General features: G+C 62.6%; 3 protein-coding genes across 11 annotated transcripts in view; 2 read left to right on the top strand and 1 right to left on the bottom strand.

Moving 5' to 3' along the window:
• Positions 1 to 2,229, top strand: part of LLGL1 (LLGL scribble cell polarity complex component 1) — a 14,888-nt gene extending 12,659 nt beyond the window's left edge. For 2 of the 5 annotated variants that reach the window (XM_069542967.1, XM_069542968.1), the window contains exons 18-23: positions 147 to 411; positions 493 to 607; positions 817 to 920; positions 1,112 to 1,232; positions 1,378 to 1,464; positions 1,668 to 2,229. In XM_069542967.1, the coding sequence (XP_069399068.1) occupies positions 147 to 411; positions 493 to 607; positions 817 to 920; positions 1,112 to 1,232; positions 1,378 to 1,456 (684 nt within the window). In that variant the 3' untranslated portion in view covers positions 1,457 to 1,464; positions 1,668 to 2,229. Of the gene's footprint in view, positions 1 to 146; positions 608 to 810; positions 921 to 1,111; positions 1,233 to 1,377; positions 1,465 to 1,667 lie in introns of all 5 variants that reach the window. The other 3 variants (XM_069542966.1, XM_069542965.1, XM_069542969.1) reach the window with 2 other exon arrangements.
• Positions 2,190 to 14,650, bottom strand: FLII (FLII actin remodeling protein). 4 transcript variants are annotated; one of them, XM_069542960.1, is made up of 30 exons: positions 14,045 to 14,650; positions 12,424 to 12,534; positions 11,964 to 12,035; positions 10,797 to 10,877; positions 10,394 to 10,479; positions 10,150 to 10,311; positions 9,900 to 10,003; positions 9,506 to 9,681; positions 9,265 to 9,422; positions 8,625 to 8,709; positions 8,135 to 8,282; positions 7,839 to 7,975; positions 7,487 to 7,699; positions 7,173 to 7,352; positions 6,492 to 6,574; positions 6,302 to 6,376; positions 6,004 to 6,087; positions 5,728 to 5,899; positions 5,131 to 5,235; positions 4,849 to 5,040; positions 4,392 to 4,580; positions 4,175 to 4,314; positions 3,856 to 4,087; positions 3,587 to 3,741; positions 3,435 to 3,495; positions 3,230 to 3,358; positions 2,998 to 3,104; positions 2,801 to 2,906; positions 2,627 to 2,692; positions 2,190 to 2,541 (listed from the first exon to the last, which is right to left on the bottom strand). In XM_069542960.1, the coding sequence occupies exons 1-30, from the start codon at positions 14,105 to 14,107 to the stop codon at positions 2,407 to 2,409; spliced, it is 3,807 nt and encodes a 1,268-aa protein (XP_069399061.1). In that variant the 5' UTR covers positions 14,108 to 14,650; the 3' UTR covers positions 2,190 to 2,406. The 4 variants fall into 4 exon arrangements, with proteins under 4 accessions (XP_069399061.1, XP_069399063.1, XP_069399064.1 ...); XM_069542962.1 differs by having other exon boundaries at positions 7,839 to 7,972; positions 14,045 to 14,637; XM_069542963.1 differs by having other exon boundaries at positions 11,964 to 12,073; positions 14,045 to 14,134.
• MIEF2 (mitochondrial elongation factor 2) lies at positions 13,748 to 19,024 on the top strand. 2 transcript variants are annotated; one of them, XM_069542976.1, is made up of 4 exons: positions 13,748 to 13,838; positions 16,455 to 16,612; positions 16,767 to 16,947; positions 17,335 to 19,024. In XM_069542976.1, the coding sequence occupies exons 2-4, from the start codon at positions 16,466 to 16,468 to the stop codon at positions 18,387 to 18,389; spliced, it is 1,383 nt and encodes a 460-aa protein (XP_069399077.1). In that variant the 5' UTR covers positions 13,748 to 13,838; positions 16,455 to 16,465; the 3' UTR covers positions 18,390 to 19,024. The 2 variants fall into 2 exon arrangements, with proteins under 2 accessions (XP_069399077.1, XP_069399076.1); XM_069542975.1 differs by lacking the exon at positions 13,748 to 13,838 and adding an exon at positions 14,209 to 14,922.

The raw sequence follows: 19,024 nt of genomic DNA, 5'->3' as shown, positions 1-19,024 counted from the left end.
TCTGGGCTGTGGAGCTGTGGTCAGGGTGGCAGCTCCAGGTGGGTGGTGCCGGGTGGAGGAGGTGGTGGGGGCCAGGCTAGACTGGGGACACTGGGGTGTGTACTGGCCCGGGCTCTGCTTAGTACCCACTCCCCACCCACCTCCAGGTGTTCACGCTACCCAAGGTGAGCGCCAAGACCAAGTTCAAGCTGACAGCCCATGAGGGCTGCCGCGTGCGCAAAGTGGCCCTGGCTACCTTTGCCAGTGTGGCCTGCGAGGACTACACGGAGACCTGCCTGGCCTGCCTCACTAACCTGGGTGACGTGCACGTGTTCTCTGTGCCGGGCCTGCGGCCCCAGGTGCACTATGCCTGCATCCGCAAAGAGGACATCAGCGGCATCGCCTCCTGCGTGTTCACACGGCATGGCCAGGGTGAGGCGGGCAGGCGGCTACAGTCAGGGCTTCCGGGAGGCAGGGACATGGCCCTTTACTGTGCTTCCTGCCCCCTCCTAGGGTTTTACCTGATTTCTCCCTCGGAGTTTGAGCGCTTCTCCTTGAGTGCCCGGAACATCACCGAGCCACTCTGCTCTCTGGACGTCCGTTGGCCCCGTGATGCCACCTGTGTCAGGTGCATGAAGGGGTAGCCCCTGGCCAGGGGTTGCAGCGCTGGGATCAAGGCTGGGCTCATTCCATCCCCCAATTGAGCAAGCAGCAGGGTGGCCCTCCCCGGTCATCCCTCTGGCCCCAGGGCTCAGGAATGGGAGGGCGGGGGTCTGGTTCTCAGGCCATGAGATGCCTGCCTAGGGTCTGCAGCACAGCCCATCTCTGCAGCCACAGGTCCCGAGAGTCGCCCAAGCTGAGCCAGGCTAACGGGACCCCGGGCATCATCCTGGCCCCACAGAGCCATGATGGAAGCCCCGATCCCATCTGCAAGGAGGCTGGTGAGGAGGCCGCGCGTTAGCTGGGCAGCTTGTCTCATGGCGGTGGGGGTGCTCTGCAGGAGGCAGCTCTCCAGAGGGTCCGGGGAGGGGTGGGTTGGTGCCATGGTCCACTGTGGGCTGGTTTGGGGCCAGGTCAAGTGTGGACGGGGCCTTGGAGCCCTAGAAGGACCCTGTTCACTTCCTCCCTGCAGACACCCTAGAGCCACCTGAGGCCATGCTCTCACCTATGTCCATTGACTCGGCCACCAGTGCCGACACCACACTGGACACAACGGGGGACATGACGGTGGAGGACGTAAAGGATTTCCTGGGGTGAGGAGCTGGCTGGGTCCACAGGAGGGGCTGGTCGCTCCCAACTTCCCTCCCCAACCCTTCAGCCAACCTCATACCCCAGCTGGGCATGAAGGACCGAGGAGGGCCTGACCCCAGATCTGCTGACCGCTGCCCCTCCCTGCAGCTCCTCAGAGGAATCTGAGAAGAACCTGCGGAACCTGTCAGAAGAGGAGGCTCGAGCCTGTGCCATCCTGATCAAATGAGGCTGCAGGTGCGTGGCCTGGTCCCGAGTCAGTACCTCCCCAGCCTCTCCCGACACAGACCCTGTGGCTCCTTCTGTGCCGGGGTCACTGCTGCCCCCTCCCTTGCCTCGGGGTTCAGGCAGTTGGAGACTGGTGGTGGGACACGTGTGGCCAGGCTGCCTGCCCCGTTGGATCTCCCTGGCCTTCTGCTGATCTTGTTTCTTTCTGCTAGGGAGGCCAGAACTGCCGGGTCACCCTGCCCTGCTCGGAGCTGGAGCTAGGGGCCTGGTTCTCCATGCAGACCTGCACCTGCTAACTTCGGGGTTCTGTGGGGCTTGCCAGCCTGGCCCTGAGCCTCAGGACTCCACCAGGCCCTGCCTGCAGGCAGAGGCCACCCGGAAGGTCAGGCGCCACAGGGGAGGCCGCAGGGCTCACGGCTACCACCTCCCAGGCCATGTGCCGTCCCCCCTTCTCCTTTTACAAAGAGTATTTTTCTAACGCCTGTGCCGGGCACCACAGTCATTTCTAAAACTATTTTGGTACTTGCTCCTGGGCCAGCACCCCCTCGACCCCCCTGCTGCGTGCAAGTATGTGTGTGAGAGCTCCACTTGGGAACCAGGACCGAGGCCTGGCCTTGTGTGCGCGCGTGTGTGTGTGGTGGGGGGGTCAGGATGGGTCTCCCGTAGATTGTACTTTGGGGGGCTTTTTTTCTGTCATTTTTGTTAAATTAGCATTTTAAAATTAAAAATACTGATTTTTAATATTGAAAATAAAAGCATTTAATATCTCTTAAAGGGCAGCCACACCTGCTTTATCCCTGGCAGAAGAGGGGAAGTCACACGTGAGCTCAGAGTGGAGGGAGATTGCCTTGCCAGACCCCTGGAGACACTGGTTAGGGTCACCCCACTGGTGGCGCTGGGGACGGTGGCACTGGGGCACTTGTCCCTCCATAGAGGTGGAGTGCGGTGGCCTTAGGCCAGGGCCTGGCGGAAGGTGCTCCAGGCGTGGAAACAGCGGGTGAAGGCGTGCTGCTCATTGCCCTTGCGCACGAGGCGCAGGCGGCGGGGCCGCTCGTGCTCCTTGGAGCGCATGTGCTGGATGTACACCTGGGGGGGTGGGCAGGGGGTTGGTGAGGGCAGCCCCAGCCTCGGCCCCTCCGCCAGGCCCAGCCTCGGCTCCTCCCCTGCTCACCTGGCAGGCCTTCAGGCTCAGCTTGATCTCCACCTGGCTGGTCTGGGATCCCACCCACATGTAGACCTGTGGGGACAGCAGGGTACGTGGTCTCCCAGCCTCAGAATGCCTCTTTACGGACGGTCAGGCTCCCAGCATGGTTAGAGTCGGCGGGGGGCGGGGGGGGTGTCTCACCTCTTGGCCGTTGTCTAAAAGCATGATGTCGTCGTCTGCCAGGTCATCTTGGCAGAAATCAGAGCACTTCTCAGTCACCGCGAAGTAGCCCTTCTCATTGGAGCATCTGGGGGAAGTCAAGGGTCAGGGAGAGGCTGAGGGTCATGGCAGCAGGGCCAGGACTGAGGACGCTGGGAGCAGTGGCGGGGTGACCTCACCGGAAGAGCCGCGTGTGCTTCATGTACTCAGCGTCGTCGTCGTAGGGCTTCTGTGCACCGATGCCCACCCAGAAGAAGTTCTCCGGCTCCTCGCCCTCGTTGATGACCTGCGGGGAGAAGGCTGGTCAGCTCAGGGATCACAGCTTGCCTGCCCCCACCTGGTCACCACCCCCTGCCTGGCCCCCGAGTGCCCCCTCCCTGTTACCTGACCACCTGCCCCAACCCCGGTCACCTGCTTGCTGTAGGAGGTCTCAAACATGCTGTTCAGGATGTCCTCTGCCAGCTTGGCCTCGTCGGGGTCTGACGCCCGGCCCACCCACGCGTACACAATTCCCTGGTTGTCCTCGCTCTCAAAAGGAACCTGGGTGTGTGTGGGTCAGGTCAGGCCCACTCTGCTCCCCATCCTGCCCCTGAGTCCCAGCCACACAAGACCCCACCTTGAGAATGAAGCAGAACTCCGAGTTGAGGAGGCTAGAGTCCGTGTTGATTTGGATGCACCTGGGGGAGGGGCGGGGAAAGAGGGAGGGGTCAGCTGGGAGCAGCCAGGCCCGCCCCCTGTGTACCCACGCCCCGCCCCGCAGCCAGGCACCGGGTGCAGAGGGCGCTGCCGTTGGTGCGGATTTGGTACAGGCTGGGCTGCAGGGTGCCCTGGGCAGCCTTCCTCTTGCCCCGGTGTATAATGAACTTCCTCTTGAAATGGGACAGGAACTTGGGGTTCTCCTGCTGCTGCGTCATGCGCACCACCTGCAGGTGTGGAAGCATCAGGGGCAGCTCCCTGGACCCCCCACCCTGCTCCCAGTGGGGCAAGCCTCCCCAGGAACGCCCCCTGCCCAGGGCTCTGGGGCAGGGCCCCCACACCTCCAGCTTGCCAGGGAAGAGGCTCTCGAACTTCTTCTGCAGGCTGAAGGTGAAGGTCAGCCAGCCCATGTTGGAAGCCTCGCGGCCCTGCCAGAAGTACACGATGCACTGGAAGTCCTCCTCAGGCTGCTTCTCCTCCGCCTCCGCTGCCGCCTCCTTGCCCTCCTTGTCCTCGGTCCCCGCCTTCTCCTCCTCCTTCTCCTCCTCCTCGTACTCCACGGGGACCCAGTACCTGCAGGGTCATAGGGCGGTGGGCAGGCCTGAACCGAGGCCCCAGCACCGGGGGAGGGTCGTCTACCTGCAGAGGAAGGCCGTCTACCTGCAGAGGAAGACGTAGCAATCCTGCGTGTAGAAGTGGCCGAACTCCTCTTCGGGCAGCCGAGCGAACTTCTTGCCCTCGAGCACGAAGCCCTCCATGCCGTCCAGGTCCTCGTTCCACTCCTCCATCAGCTGCTCGGCCTGCGTACGAACCCACCCGTCACGGTGGGACCGGCACAGCCGGCCCTCCCGTCCCGCGGCCCGGGGCTCGTGCCCACCTCGGCCAGAGCCATGGGCGGCTGCCGCGGCAGGAAGAGCGCCGTGAGGTCTGCCTTCATCTGGTCTTTCTTCTCGGCATCACGTTTCACCTTCCCCGAGAGCCCCGGGCCCTGCTGCATGGCCTCTGCATTGCGCGTATAGTCCACACTCAACACGTCGTCCCAATTCTTGAACTTGGCCTTGAACACCTGAGAAATTACAGCCGGAGGAGACGGGGTCCGTGGAGCAGGGCGGGGCCTGGGACCTGGAACGGGGTGGGGCCGGAAGGGGGCGGGCTGGAGGGGTGTGGCCTAGGAGTGGGAGGGACGGGTAGGAACGGGGCTGGGCCGGCAGCAGTCCTGGAAGCTGTGCAGGGGGTGTACAAAGTCTGTAACCTGTTCATGGGGCGTCAGGGCAAGAATGCGATCGCAAGACCTCGGGCAGGAAGCCTCCGATGGCGGCTACATTCATCCGCACCTGTGCCTCAGTGCCCTCGAGGCTGCGGCTGACCATGGCGTGGCGTGGTCGGTGGAGCATCCCGCACAGTTCCTGGCCCAGCTTGAGGGCTGCAGCACGCACCAGGCGTGGGGACTTGCGGCCAAGCCAGATGAACACGTCGGACCAACAGTCCAGGATGTACACGCAGCGAGTGTCCAGCAGGCTCTGCAGCTGCGGGGCCCCAAAGGCTGGAGGTCAAGGCCAGGGTCATCCAGCAGGGAGGGATCTCGGCCCAGGGGCCCAACTCCCTGTGAGTCTCACCAGTCGCATCCGAGGCATCAGTTCCACTTTGGGCCTCTTCTTATGTTCCACGGAGAGCTTGTAGTTGATCTGTGGCAGCTCCAGGTAGCCCAGGCCCAGGCCTACCTGGCAGGAGCAAGAGGTGGGTTTAACTAGGGTGGGTCTGGGGAACACAAGACCAACTCAGCAGCCCCTGGTCAGGCTGGCCACTGTGCTCAAGTCTACAGCCTGCTCCTCTACAGACTAGTCTCCCTGTACCCCAACCTCCTTTCCAGGAAATCCTACCAGCGGAAGGGTTGTTAAACCTGCCTTCCCTCTCTGGGTCCTTACAGATTTTCTAACTGGTCCTTTTCCTGCCCACAACACCCCCATCTTCCTGTCACCCACAGAGTCAAGACCAGGTGCTCAAGCCAGGCACCCATGTGCTTCTCGGCCTTCCTCTCCAGTCCCACCTTCCTGGAACCACAGAGCCTGATGCTAGTTTCCATGGCCCCTCTCAGACCCTGGCACTTCCTGCCCAGGAGGTGGCACCCTCTCCCCACCAAAGTCCAGAATGAGACCACAGCTACCGCAGTGGTGCAAAGGCCTGCCCATATCCTGACCACTGATGAAACTCACCTTATACAGCTTGGGCTGGGGTGGCCAAAAGTCATCAGGCACATGCTTCTTGATCTCAGAGGGCTCCCCACCCAGCGCTTCCCAGAACTCTGGGGGCTCCTGGCCCTGTACCAGCAGTGAGATCTCTGCCTTCCCTTTTCGCTCATTCTTGTTAATTTTCTCCGCAAAGAGCCTGAGGGCAGATGCAAAGCCTTAGTAAGGCCCATACCTCCTCAGGTGACCATGTTCCTTTGCACAAAGCACTCAGGATGTCTGGGCAGGGTGCAGTCCTCTTACCTGGCCTTGGTAGTGCTGCTCAGCGTGGCCTGGGCCCCTCGCCACACGTAGATGTCCAGCCCTCTGTCCAGCAGGAAAACAAACCTGGACAGAAGGGGTGGGAGGGGCTGCAATGGGCCACATGCAATAACTCCCCCTGTACCTCTGACCTCTCCCCAAATCCCTCCTTTCTGGCCTCCTGCCAAGCAATGTGGGACAAGGGCTGGGTGGCCTCTTATCTAGAGCCCAGCTTTGTCCCCCCACACTGGTGGGGAGAAGGTACGGGGTTAAGCACGCCACCTCACATCATGGGGCTCACCTTGGGTCCAGGGAGGCCCCCTTGAGAGGCACAGGCTCCAGCTTGATGTTCTTCTTCCCATACACGCGGTACATCCTGGGGGCCAGAGCAGAAGTGGCTTGGGGGGGCACCAAGGGCAGATTTACCCCAATGCCCTCCCCCATCCTTCCCAACTGAGTCCAGCTCAGTGCCGCTCACACACAAGCCTCACCTGGTCACATAGTGCGTGTCCTCCACAGTGTAGAAGCCACTGGCTGTTCCACCTTCAATGTAGGAGATGTCGTTGTCAAATACCTGTGAGAGGGTACGTGACCTTTTACTGAGCTGCCCCCCTACCCCCACCAAATACCACCTGTCAGGAGAAGCAGAGTTGTGTACAGATGGATCAAATGCTATGAATCTATGACAATGTTAAAAAACAATATAAGACTATGCCTGCAGACAAACACACTTGGGGTGTTAGTATACACACAACCATGAACCCGTTTGCTCCTGTGCAAGACACAGTATGGTAAGATACAAGCGTATCAGGAGACAGGATGGCAGGTTTACAGAACATGGCAAACTTAGGTAAAAGTACCCACAATCTTGTGCAGGTGTCTGCATGTAACCAGCTGGTGGCAGGCCAGCATCCCTCACTGACCCAGTTCACTGGATGACTCTGGCCCTGCCCTTGGCCCCACCTCCTTGGTAGCCAGTCCCTTTGCAACTCTTGCTTCAATTTCCCGTCTCTCCTGGCTACACCCCCACCAAGCAGATTCCCAAACCAGCCTGGCCTCCTCATCTTTACCTGACCCAGCACCCAACCGTTGGTCTCATCTCACTCCTCTGACCTCACCCCATCTGTCCCCACACTGGACACATCCCTGTCAGCCCCGCCCCGCCCCCGCACCTGCAGGAACTCCTCGCTCTCGTCGCCCATCTCCTCGCGCACCGTGCGGCACTCGGCACCCAGGTAGTTGCGCAGATTGACAGCGTGGATGGCAGAGCAAGCCTTCTTGTCGAGTGTGGCCTCCCCGCCGATCCAATAGTAGATCTCCCAGTTCAGAGAACCGCTGTCATCCAGAAAGGTCTGGAGGCCGGGGCAGCGTCTGGGTCAGCCCCTGCCAGCGGCACCGCCACGCGCTGCAGAGCTCTCCCCTCCCACCCCATCCAGAGCGATCCAAGAGACGCCCCCGCAGCCCCTCAGAGCATCCAGACTCGCACCTTGAGCACGATGTAGCAGTCTGCCTCGTAGAACTTGCCGTGGAGGTCTTCCTCCACCAGCACAGGCACAAAGTTCTCGATCTGCCAGATGGTCAAGCCAGGCAGCTGGCCCACGTCCTCGGTGAAGAACTCCGAGTAGTCAAGGCGTGGCTTCTCCAGGCCCTGGTCCCAGCGCCGCACCTTGCCCCCAGGCGCTCCAGCCTCAGCGCTCTCCTAGTGGGGGCGGGCACAACATTGGCTTGACTCTGCCCATGCCCAGCTCTGGTGGAGTGGAACCCTTCTGCCCTTGTCCCCTCTCCCACCGGGCCTGGGTCCCTGCCGAGCAGAGCTGAGCCCTGGTCCAGCCGATTACCTCCTGCTTTCTGTTTTTTTCCTGGGCCACATCTGACATGCCCTTCAGCACCTGCTTGGCCTGGTCGTCCTGGGCCGAGTCCTTGCGCCTCCGAAGCCGCATCTTGCGAGCCAGGGGGTCCTTGGGCCCACTCCCTGCTGAGTGGAGGGGCACATGGCTGACCCGGCTGGCTCCGACCCCTTCATTCCCAGGGCATCCAGCCAACCAGGGGCCAATCCCACACCTCCTATCCAGAGAGAACATCCCACCGTTTACAGATGAGTAAGTTAAGGCCCAGAGAGGCGTCCTATGCTCACCAGCAGCTGCTGCGGCCACCGTGGCAGGGGAGGCACCCGCCAGCCGCAGCTGGTTCTGCAGCGAGAAGTCGATGTTGTACCACTCGGCGGCACGGTCCACAGGCTTGGGGGGCATGACCAGGCTGGGGTTCTCCCGCACGTCCAGGACCTGCCTCGCGGGTGAGCAGAGCGAGCGCTGAGCCCCGGTTCCCCTCAGTGCCCCCGAACCCCATCTCCACCTCTGCACCACCAGGGCCAAAGGGCCCAGGTCCCCACCCTGCCGCCCCCGTGGGCCTGGCTTCCCCATCTGTGAAGAGCAGCCTCACAGGCTGGCTGTGAGGCTTAAGTGACAATGCCAAGTGTGATGTGGATGCCGGATGCACGTCACACCCTCCCCACCCTGGCACCAGCCACCCCTCCAGAAGCCCCTGCTGCCCTCTCCCCAGGACCCCATTGCTTGGTCTTTCCTGGGGGTCTGTCCCCACCCCCCAGTGCCAGCTGCCCGCCCGACCTCAATCTCCGTCAGGAAGTGGATGGCCTCTGGGAGGGTCACCAGGCGGTTCTTGTTTAGGACCAGCTTCCTCAGCTTTGTGCACCTGTGAGGACACAGTTGGGCCTCAGGAGTAGGCAGACAGGGGCCTTCCAGTCCTGGCTTGGGGAGGCAAGTAGGACCAGAGGGCCTAAGCAGCCCGGCCAGTTAAGAAACCAGCCAGCTCCAAAGCGCCCAGAAGCCTGGGGGCGGGGTGAGTTCCTTTGTGGCTGAGTGACTGGAGGCCCTTTCTGTGGCTCCTACAGGGAAGCATCCTCTACTATGGCCTTCCGAGAACCAGAGACCCCTGGACACGAGCAAAAGGGCATCAAAAACCATGCTCTGCCCTCAAATTAGCTCAGAAGCTGCCAGGGGTCCTCTGTTCTCACCGCCAGGGACTATGCTAGTGGATGCTGTGACCTCGGGGAGCAAAGGCAGCACAGCGTCTCAAAGGAGGCAGCAGCACAGTCCCTCTGGCCTCACCCCTTGTCCCTGCAGGGTGCTTGGGGAACCCACTGGCATGAGCCCAGTGTCTTTATCCACAAATGCAACTCAACCCCTCGTGTTCTGTACAATGCACAGAGACCACGGGGGCAGGGGAGGCCCCGCTTCAGCCCAGCACCTGCAGAGGCTCTCAGGGATCAGCTCCAGCTTGTTGTTAGCGGCCATGAACTCCTCCAGGCTGGACAGCTTGCCAATGCCTGAGGGTAGCCCGTCAAAGTCCAGCTTGTTGGAATTCAGGTACAGCCTCTTCAGCTTGGTCAGTTTGCAGATGGCCGACTGTACAGGACAGCAGATGTGGGGTCAGAGGTGGGTGCCAAGATGGCCTGTGGCCGCCCCACCCTCCCCAGACCTGCACACACAGGCAGCGAGGTCAGCTGGTTCCGGGACAGGTTCAAGGTCTCCAGGTGCACCCACTGGTCGATGCACAGGGATAGCTCCGCGATCTGGTTGCTGCTGAGGTTGAGGCGCCGCAAGCCAGGCAGGGCATACAGGCACTCGGGTACACGCGTCAGGTCATTGCAGGACAGGTCCACATCTGCGCACAGGTGAGCATGTCAGCTGGGCCCCCTAGCGGCTCCAAGGCAGCTATGTGAAGCCTGGCTACTCCAGCTCTGTGGCCTCAGGCACGTGATGGGTGGGAACCACACCCCTCCCCGTGGAGGCACCCCTCCCCCTAGAGGCTTTTAGGGAAGCAGGGTCCAGCAGCCTCCTCCTGAGGAAGGAAGGGGCTGAGGGCTCCCAGGGACCACCCACCTGCGAGGTGGCTCAGGCCCTCCAGGCTGGTGGGCAGGTTGCTCTGGGTGCGCTGTGTGTTTCGCAGGTGCAAGGTCTGCAAGGCTGTCAGTGCCGGGAGCTGCCTGTGGGGGAATGTGGGGAGACACTGCTTCAGGCCAGGGGCAGGGCCCGAGGGTGGGTGTTGGCAGGGCAGGCAGGATGCCTGGTGTTGACAGCTAGGCAGGCGGGTGTTGACCCAGCTAGGCCAGTGGGGAGGGTGGGCGCCCACCGGAGCTGGGCATGCAGCAGCGGGTTGCCATTGAGCACAAGCGTCTGCAGGTGCACGAGCCGGCGCATCTGGGGGGGCAGGCTCTCCAGGCGGTTCTCGCTGAGGTCCAGGTACAGCAGGTCAGTGAGGTTGATGAAGAGCTGGTTGGGGATGGTGTCGATGCTGTGGGCAGAGGGCCAGAGGTCAGGGCTGCGCTCTGCTTCCAGGGTCAGCCGTCTCCCCAGCCTAGCCCAGCACGCGGCACCTGTTGTGGCTGAGGTTCAGCACCAGCATGTTCTTGGCGTTCTCCAGCTCCCGCGGGCACTCTGTCAACTGGTTGTAGCTCAAGTCCTGGGGAGGGGGTGAGGCCGGGTCAGGGGTAGCAGGGCTGGCCCCACCCTGCCAGGCCTGCACCATGCTCAAGGGTTGGGGTGGGTGCAGAGAGGGCAGCAGAGGAGGAGGTTTCCAGGCCAAAGGGAGACAGCGGGACCCTGGGAGGAAGGGGCCTAAGTCAGGGAACTGAGCAACCTTGGGCAAGGCACTGTCCATCGGACGTCTCCAGTTCCTTCATTTGTACAATAGGAAAACCATGGCCCCAGGGACCAGGGCGGTGGGGGGAGGGTCACTGAATAGTAGGGTTTACTGCCAGGTGGTGGGTGACCACTGACCAGGACTGAGAGATCATCCAGCTTGAAGATATCATCAGGGACTCCTGAATTCTTCAGACTGTTGGCTCGAGCCACAATGGCCTGGGGATAAACCACAAGAGTCCATGAGCCCTGGCTTCCACTCCAAGGAGAAGCAGAGGTCAGGGAAGGCTACCTTCTCTGTCAGCCCATGGGAGGCCAATCCTGAGTGCTCTTCCACTCTGGCCTTTGCTTGTAGTCCCTCTACTGGGCAAGCCCTTCCTACTCTTCCAATGAGCTCCTATTCACACTTCAAAGCCCAACTCAAACATGCCCCACAGCCCAGCACACAGAAACACAGGGAACTGTTTCTGATGGAATAACCCCTCTTCCTCCCAGTTCCATAGAGCAAGATAGGGATGGAGCTCTGAGTCAGAGTTTCTGGCACAGATGGAAGAAGGCTGGACCAAAAGCATCAGAGTGTAGACATACAGCAAGCCTGTCTTCTGTGCCCTTAGGGCTGAAACCTGCTCAGGCTTTCATGGTGCAGGACATTAGGGCAGGATGGCCGAGTGGGGCAGAACAGACCAGGGGAAGGCACCATGGCCACAACTGACAGAAGGAGAAACAGGAGCCACCACTGCGGCTCCCTCTCTGCCCAATGTCTGTGTGGTGACACTCTGCCACTTCACGGTGGTCACTGAAGGGCCATCTCGAAAGTGCAGAGCTCAGCTTTAACCCGACTCCAGAGGTGTGCCCTTCGCATCTCAGGGCTCCAACCTTAAATGGGAACGACCACTGGAATGGCCTGAACATCTGGGACGGGAGGTTCCATGGAGAACAGCAGGGGGAATGACCCATCCAGACCACCTCCCCTGCCCTGCCCTGCCCCAGCTTTATCACTGGGGATAAACCACAGGCAAGTGACCTGCCCCCTTGGTCAGTGTCCTCTCTGTGAACTTGGTGGAGGTTGGGATCACATGAAAGACCCTTGAGAAATAGCTGGAGTGCTGCTCAGCCAGGATCAGCTATCACAGCAGTTCAAAATGGATCAGACTTAGGTTTTTTCACCTTTTCTCCTACATGTTTCTCAACTCAGGTCATTACTGCATGCTCTCTCCCCACAAACCCCTGACACCAGGGTGGACAGAGGGGTTGGCCTTGCCCCCAGTCCCCACCTTGACTTCTGCAGTCTTGGGCAGCACTCACCCGCAGCGATGGTAGGCTGGACAGCTCCCCATGCAGCGTGGTTAGGTTGTTGTGGCTCACTGACAGGTGTTCCTGGGCCGGCACAGGGTGTAGAGGCTCAGCAGGGTGGGCTGGGCGTCCACAGAGCCTCCACTGGCACCACAGCCTTCCCCTGTCCAAGGACCCTCCCATAGAGCCCCCATCCACCACCAGGGCCTTGCCCCACCCAGGGATCTTCCCACAGAGCCCCTATCTGCTACCACAGCCTTGCCCTACCCAGGCACCCTAGGCCACCCAGGTCCAGTCCACTCTTGCACCTTTCTTCCTTCACACACCTAGTCTTCTTGCATACCTCCCAGGACAGGGTGCTCATCCTCTCTCCACCAGTTCTGCTTGTGACAGGCAATGTCCTGCACAGGCTCTGTCCACCTGGCTAGCCCCATCCACCTGGACCCTCCCCTTCCTGCCCAAAGCTTCTTACCAGCTTCTGCAGGGAGGCCAACTCCTCTGGCAGGTAGCAAAGGCCGGTGCGGTTTAGCTTCAGCCATCGCAGGCTGGTCATGGCCTTGACGTTCTCAGGGAAGTAGCCACCCTGCGGGTACGTCACAGTGAGGCTGGTCTGGGACATGGTACCCTTGCTCTGCCACCTTGTGGCCCCCACTGCCTGTGGGAGCCTTTGGGGGCAATAGTCATTTCTAGTTGTGTGTGTGACCCCAGACACATCACTTGGCCACTCTGCCTCAGTTTTCTCACCCGTAGAATAGGGCTCATGAAAGCCCCCTGATGACAAAAGCGTCCTGAGAACCCACTGGTGATTAGGATGGCTGCTGACCTAAGCCCCGCCTCTCCTGCTGGCTTCTTGGCCCAGGAAGGCTTATTCTAGATGCCACCCCAGAGTCAGCTGTGAGGTCGGATCAACTCAATGTTTTTGCCTTGCATCCAGGCCCTGCCTGTGCAATTTGTTGAACTGCACTTTGTGCCTCTGCCAAGGCCCCACCTGTGCCCTGCCACCCACCCCCTGCATGAGGCCCCAGCTCCCCACCCTTTCCCACACAGGCATAGCTTATTCATTAGTTCACTCACCCATTCGTCCCCCAGACTCAAATGCCCACCTCAGGACCCCAGCCCTGTGGCCAGAAACCTGGGGAGGTTAATGCCTTCAGTGCTCTGGGCTAGTGCCCCTTCTCCCTACGGCCACATTCCCTGCTGGTGACTCACTCTCCTAGACTGAAGAGGACACTTGGGGACTCCAGGTGAGGACGGTGGGGATGGAGGCAGAGGAGTGTGCACGGTGGCAAGTGTGGGTAAATACAGGAAGAAAGGGCCTGTCTCCTCTGCCCTGACCCCAGCCACTGCCTGGACCACTGGACCCTGCAGACCCAGGCTGATGCTCCACTGACGCCAGCCAGGGTCAGCCCACTCATCCACCCTGAGGACCCTCCTGGAACCAGGCCATCTCTCAGGGCCTCCTCTCTGGTCACCAGCCCTCCGGCCTCACTCTCAGTTCTCAAGAACCACTGTCCCGCCCCGAGGCTGGGCTGGTGTTCCCAGCCGCCCTGGTCCGCCAGTTCGGAAGCTGCTCAGACAAATGGCACCCAGGGCCTCGCCCACCTGCCCAACACGTCCTCCACAACTAATCCCCGCCTCCAGGGGTTTCAAGGTAAGCCTCTCCACCAGACGAGAAGACGAGGCTCCGAGAGGGGAAGTGACTTGCCTAAGACCACACAGGATGGGGGTGGCGGGTGCGGGTAGCGCAGAGCCGGCGGCGTAACCATGAGTCAGGGCCCGGCTTGGGCTGTGACCTCACAGGGGCGGGGAGGGCTGGGGAGGCGCGAGCTCGAGCTCCGACCGGGACCCCCGGCCGGCCTGCTGGGGCCAGGCGCCAGGACCCAGCCGGTGAGCAGACCCCGCGCGCCCCGGCGCAGCTCCGGGACCCTACGCGCGCCCGCCCGCCCCGCCCGGCCTGGGCTGTCTTCGCGGGCGCCGGGCGGAGGCCTGGGACGTCGGGCCGGGGCGGGGTCCGGGCAAGCCCGTCCGCGGTCCCGGGCGCGCAGGAAGCGGAGGGGCGGGCTGGGGGTCCCGGCCGTCGCCAAGAGGCTCACCTTGAAGTCGTTGCCGCTGAGGTCCACGCCGCGCACGAACGGCAGCACCCCGGTGCCCTCCATGGCGGCGCTGGGCTGAGGGGAGAGGACCGCGGGCGGGGCCCGGCGCTCGGGGCGGGGACCGCGGAGCCGGCGGGGCGGGGAGCGCGTCGGCCCCGCCTCTCAGCCCGGGGCCGCTCGGGGCCAGCCCTGGGGCGCGGGGCCTCGAGGAGCGCTGTGTCCCGGTGCCCTAAAGGGCCTTCTCGGCCCCCGGCTGTTCCTGAGCTGGTCAACGCCGGGGACCTGGGTGGTTCGGGCGGCAGTGGCAGTAGGACGCCCGGGTCCTCGTCCGGAGCCACGAGCCTCCGGGAGACGCTCCGGGGCCAGTGCCCACACTCTTATGAGTCCTGGGTCGGAGGCCAGCCCGGGTGCGCGGTTACATGCCCGCTTGCCCCTCGAGGGAGGCCTCCCTGGGCCGGCACATAGCGGTCCCAGTAAGTGACAGGACCAGTATACCCTTCACGGGAGAGGCGGCCGCAGACTACAGTGACCAGGAGCCCCACCGGATGCTTCCTTTGCCAGGAAGGAGCTCACGTTCCCACCTGCCGAGTCCTGGAGCGTGGCCCTGCGCCTTTAAGGCGGAGCTTGCCGAGGAGCCACGCCCCGAGGGGCGCTCGGCCGCCATTGGCCGAGGCCGCCTCAGGGCGGCACGTGGGCACTGGCCTTGAGCGCTCTGATTGGAGTCGGGGCCTGTCCGTCTGCGAGCCTGGGGCCCGTGCCCGCCCCAGGCCTTGGCGTTCGACTCCCGGGTCTTGCACGTTCCATTCCCAGGCGGCCCCGGGGCGCGGCCCGAGCGGCCCCCTGAGTCCCCTGGCTGGGGCGCCGAAGCCGCGACGCAGGTACGGCCGGGGCACGGGGCGTGGCCTCTATCGGCCGCGCGGTTCCGGCCGGGAGAGAACCGGCTCGAGCCGAGTTCTGGTCGCTTCTTGGGCCCATCCTGGCGTTCCCCGGGCCTCGGTGTCCTCGCGGCCGGGGCTTGGAGGAGGCTAGGGGAGGCGTGGCCTTTCCCTCTCCCCTTCCCTGGTTAGGGTCTGCGGGCCCCAGGTCAGACAGGCAGGGGCTTTGAGCGCTTTACAGTTTGGAGGCGGTTGGCAGTCCTGATGAAGGAAGCCGCCGCCGGGCCATGCTGGGTCAACCCCCTCCGCTGTCTTTCCTATTTTTAGCTTGGGAAAGGGGGATGGGTGCGGGGCTGCAGGCCCCACTTGGCAACCGGGCTCCGGCACCCGGTTCTGGGAGCAGGGCAGCCAGAAGTCATTGGGGCTGAGTTGGCTCTGAGCTCAGCGTCATCTGTTCAGGCATCCTCAGGGTGACAGTTCTGCCTGGCCATCTGACTGGTCCCTTGGGCTTGTCCCTTGGTCACACACCCCCTCAGTGCTCAGGGCCTGAGAGCTGGGGCTCAGCCTGCAGGGCCTGGCAAAGATGCCTGAGGTCCCAGCCATCTGTACTTCTGGGTTCTGCATGTCTAATGGTTTCTCGTGGCACCTGCTCCATCTTACAGACAAGCTAAGAGTATCTGGCACACTCAGGCCCTCAGCTCACCTGCTGTGGCCTGGGCTCTCAGCAGCTGAGACCCCCTCCCCACCCACTGTTGTCCCGAGCCTTAGAGGCCCTTGTCCAGGGCACTGGACCAGCCCTGTTGTGGTCTTTAGAGCCCCCTTACACCCTGTCCCCACAGTGGAGCCTTCAGCCTTGTCTGACACATACCTGTTGACAGCCAGCGCTTGCCCCCAGGGCATCCTGGGGCATCTCACTTGTCCTGTTCTCTGACTTGGTGGCCCTGCCTCTGGGGGCTGCCCTGCTGAGATTTGGGGGTAACTGTGGCCCCCTGAATTTCACTGAGGTTCCCTCAAAGGCCTGAGGCTGTCCAGTGCAGGCTGCCTGGGTCCCCAAGCCATGGTCTTCTCTGGGCCTTGTTTTTCTCCTGCAGGGCCTGGTTAGGAACCAGGATAAGGCTGCTTCTGGGACCTGGTCATAGGGTGGGTCTGAGTCCCCACCACTCATTGTGTGGTCCGCAACCTATTTCTTTGTAAATGGGGATGGTGCTGATAAGACCCACCTCATGGTCTTTAGTGACATTAGGGGGCCTGGAAGGTGGGATCAGGGAGATTGTCTCCCTTCTCTGACCTGCCATGGGTCTTAGGGTCTTTCTCTGTGAGCCCCTTGTCATACAGGTGGGTTGTTTGTAGGTTTTGGTTGGGGGAGGTCTCTGGGCCAGCTCCCAGTCTCCTCCCAAGAAAACCTGCAGGTGGCCCCTTTCTCATCGGAAATTCTCTGGAAGCCCCCTTGTGACCCCAACTCTGACCATAGAGCACCTGCTGGATGCCAGGCCGGCCCCTCACTGAGTGGCCCCTGCACCCTGGCTCCCTTACAGGCAGACTGACCATGGCGGAGTTCTCCCAGAATAGGAGCAAGCGGCGTGACGGCGAGGTGCTGGGAGGCGCTGTAGACTTCCTCCTGGCCAATGCCCGCCTGGTGCTGGGAGTGGGCGGAGCTGCGGTGCTGGGCATTGCCACCCTGGCCGTGAAGCGGGTAAGGCTGGCCTGGCCCACTGACATGGACTCCACAGCAGGGCTGGGGAGGTGGGACTGCCTGAGACTGCACCTGCCCCCGCCCCTCCGCCTGGTTGGCTCTGCCGTGGCCGCCCAGGCCTCAGATGCCCTCACCTGTGTCCCTCTGCCTGCAGCTCATTGACAGGGCCACCAGCCCCCGGGATGAGGACGATGCCAAGGGGGACGCCCCATGCCTGGAGGACAGCTGGCAGGACCTGAGCCTGCTCAAGGCCACGCCACGCCTCCAGCCCCGGCCTCCGCCCGCTGCGCTCAGCCAGCCAGTGCCACCTCCAGCCCCCTCACTCTCTGCCCCAGGTGAGCGGCACCCCTTCCACTCTGACCTGGGTGGGTCCCACTTCGGCGGTTACCTTCGGGAGATGTAGCCCAGGCCCTGCCCTGGTGACCGTGTGGCCTGCTCAGGCCCCTGCTCCCTGCGGGCTCCCTTGTGGTGTTGGGCGCCTTCTCCCCCCCTGCGTGGTGCCAAGGCTCCAGCCCCCAAGACGTGAGACCATGGAGGCTGGCACCAGAGCGAGGTGGCAGCATTGTGATGGCAGGGCCCTCACCTGGGGAACTGAGACCTTGGGTTTCAGCCTCAGGGTGTTGGGAGGGGTCTCCGACGGTGAGAATTCGTCACTGAGCTCAGTGCCATCTCAGGTCCCATTACAACCCCTCTGACTGGCCCCCGGTTCCTTCCTTCTTCAGAAGGGTCTGCTGACGCAGGGCCCCAGACGTCGCCTCAGCTTAGCTCGCCGGCACCACCTCTGTGTCTGACGTTCCAGGAGAAACTGCTGGCTTTTGAGCGGGACCACGTGACTGTGCCAGGGGCTCACGTGTCTCTGGCCAAGCAGCTGGCGGGTGACATTGCCCTGGAACTACAGGCCTATCTGCGGAACAAGTTCCCAGACCTGCCCTTTGGGGCACTTGTGCCCGGCGGACCACTCTATGAGGGGCTGCAGGCGGGGACTGCCGACCCTGTGCGGCTCCTGGTGCCCCTGGCACTGGAGCCAGGCCTGTGGAGCCTGGTGGCCGGCTTGGACACTGTAGCCCAAGACCCTCGCTGCTGGGCTGTGCGTAGGACTCAGCTGGAGTTCCGCCCCCGCGGGAGCAGCCCCTGGGACCGCTTCCTGGTGGGCGGCTACCTCTCCTCCCGGGTCCTGCTGGAGCTGCTCCGGAAGGCCCTGATCGCCTCCGTCAACTGGCCAGCCATCGGCAGCCTCCTCGGGTGTTTGATCCGGCCACGCGTGGCCTCAGATGAGCTGCTGCTGGAGGTGCAGCACGAGTGCCTGGAGCTCACCATGGCCGTGCTGCTGGCCGTGGCTGGAGCCCAGGATGGAGACCTTTTGCTGGCCTGGCCCTTGGAGGGGTTAGCTGGGAACCTTTGGCTGCAGGACTGGTACCCGGCTGAGGCTGCCCGGCTGCGGGCCCTGGATGAGCAGGACGCTGGGACCCGCCGGCGGCTGCTGCTGCTGCTCTGCGCTGTCTGCCGCAGTCACTCAGCTCTGTGGCGGCTGGGCCGGGACCGCCTGGCTCAGGTGGTTCTGCACCTGGGTGAGCAGGAGGCTGACTGGGCCGAGGAGGCCCTGGGGGAGCACTTCCTGCAGGCTCTGGAGCTGCTTCTCAGCAGCCTGGAGCAGGCCAGCCTGCCCAGCCACTTCAACCGCGGAGTGAACCTCCTGGATGGCCTGCGGGAGGAAGAGATTGACGACTTGGGCTTTGCACTGTACCGTGGCCTACAGGCCCCCGAGGGGCTGCTCTAGAGGGCGGATGCAGCTGGGCAACAGACACCACTGCTTTTAGCTGGAACGAGGGGGTGTGGGCCGCCTTCGGCTTGCAGGAGCTGCCATGAGTCCCAGGCAGGGATGAGGCCACTGTCATTTCCTGTCCCAAGGGTGTCATGCTTCCTTTGGGTGCAGGGATCTCCAGGCTGCTGGTGCTTGGCCGTGGACACTCTGTTTGGTAACCCCCCGGGGCTGGAGTCACCTGGGATCCTCAGAACGTAGCTTTTGGCTGACCCTCAGGCCTGTTTTCTGTGCTATGTGCCTGGTTTGCTCTCTAGCCTGGACTAGCCGGGGCTAACCTGGGGGAAGGCCCTTCCGCTCTAGCCTTGGAGGCCCTGGGCGGGCTCTGTCCTCACTGGGGGAGCCAAGGCTGTCTATGCTGCTCGCCTGGCCCAGAGCCTAGGGTGCCCCTGGCTGCTGCCAGCCCGGCCCCCACTGTGCCAACACCAGCTGTCCTAGCTGACCCTGTGCTCTCCCTGGAGCCGGTGGGGGCTTGGGCCAGGGGGGTGTTGTCTGCCTCCCCTCCCAGGCATCTCTCCTCTCTGGTATCCTTCCTGCTAAAGTAAAGCTATGCCACAAGGACTGTGAATGAGAATAAAAAACAAAAAAGTCCA

This window comes from Ovis canadensis, chromosome 11, assembly GCF_042477335.2.
Source record: "Ovis canadensis isolate MfBH-ARS-UI-01 breed Bighorn chromosome 11, ARS-UI_OviCan_v2, whole genome shotgun sequence".
Classification (NCBI taxonomy): Eukaryota; Metazoa; Chordata; class Mammalia; order Artiodactyla; family Bovidae; genus Ovis; species Ovis canadensis.
The sequence above is the reverse complement of the archived record's forward strand: the minus strand, read 5'-3'. Positions and strand labels throughout refer to the sequence as shown.

Coding starts and splice junctions, on each gene's coding strand:
- FLII (XM_069542960.1), bottom strand. CDS start 14,107: ATGGAGGGCACCGGGGTGCTGCCGTTCGTGCGCGGCGTGGACCTCAGC. Junction 4,581..4,848: donor TCGAGGGCACTGAGGCACAG/GTGCGGATGAAT, acceptor GTAATTTCTCAG/GTGTTCAAGGCCAAGTTCAA. Junction 4,088..4,174: donor TGCTACGTCTTCCTCTGCAG/GTAGACGGCCTT, acceptor ATGACCCTGCAG/GTACTGGGTCCCCGTGGAGT.
- MIEF2 (XM_069542976.1), top strand. CDS start 16,466: ATGGCGGAGTTCTCCCAGAATAGGAGCAAGCGGCGTGACGGCGAGGTG. Junction 16,613..16,766: donor CCACCCTGGCCGTGAAGCGG/GTAAGGCTGGCC, acceptor CTCTGCCTGCAG/CTCATTGACAGGGCCACCAG. Junction 16,948..17,334: donor CCCCTCACTCTCTGCCCCAG/GTGAGCGGCACC, acceptor TTCCTTCTTCAG/AAGGGTCTGCTGACGCAGGG.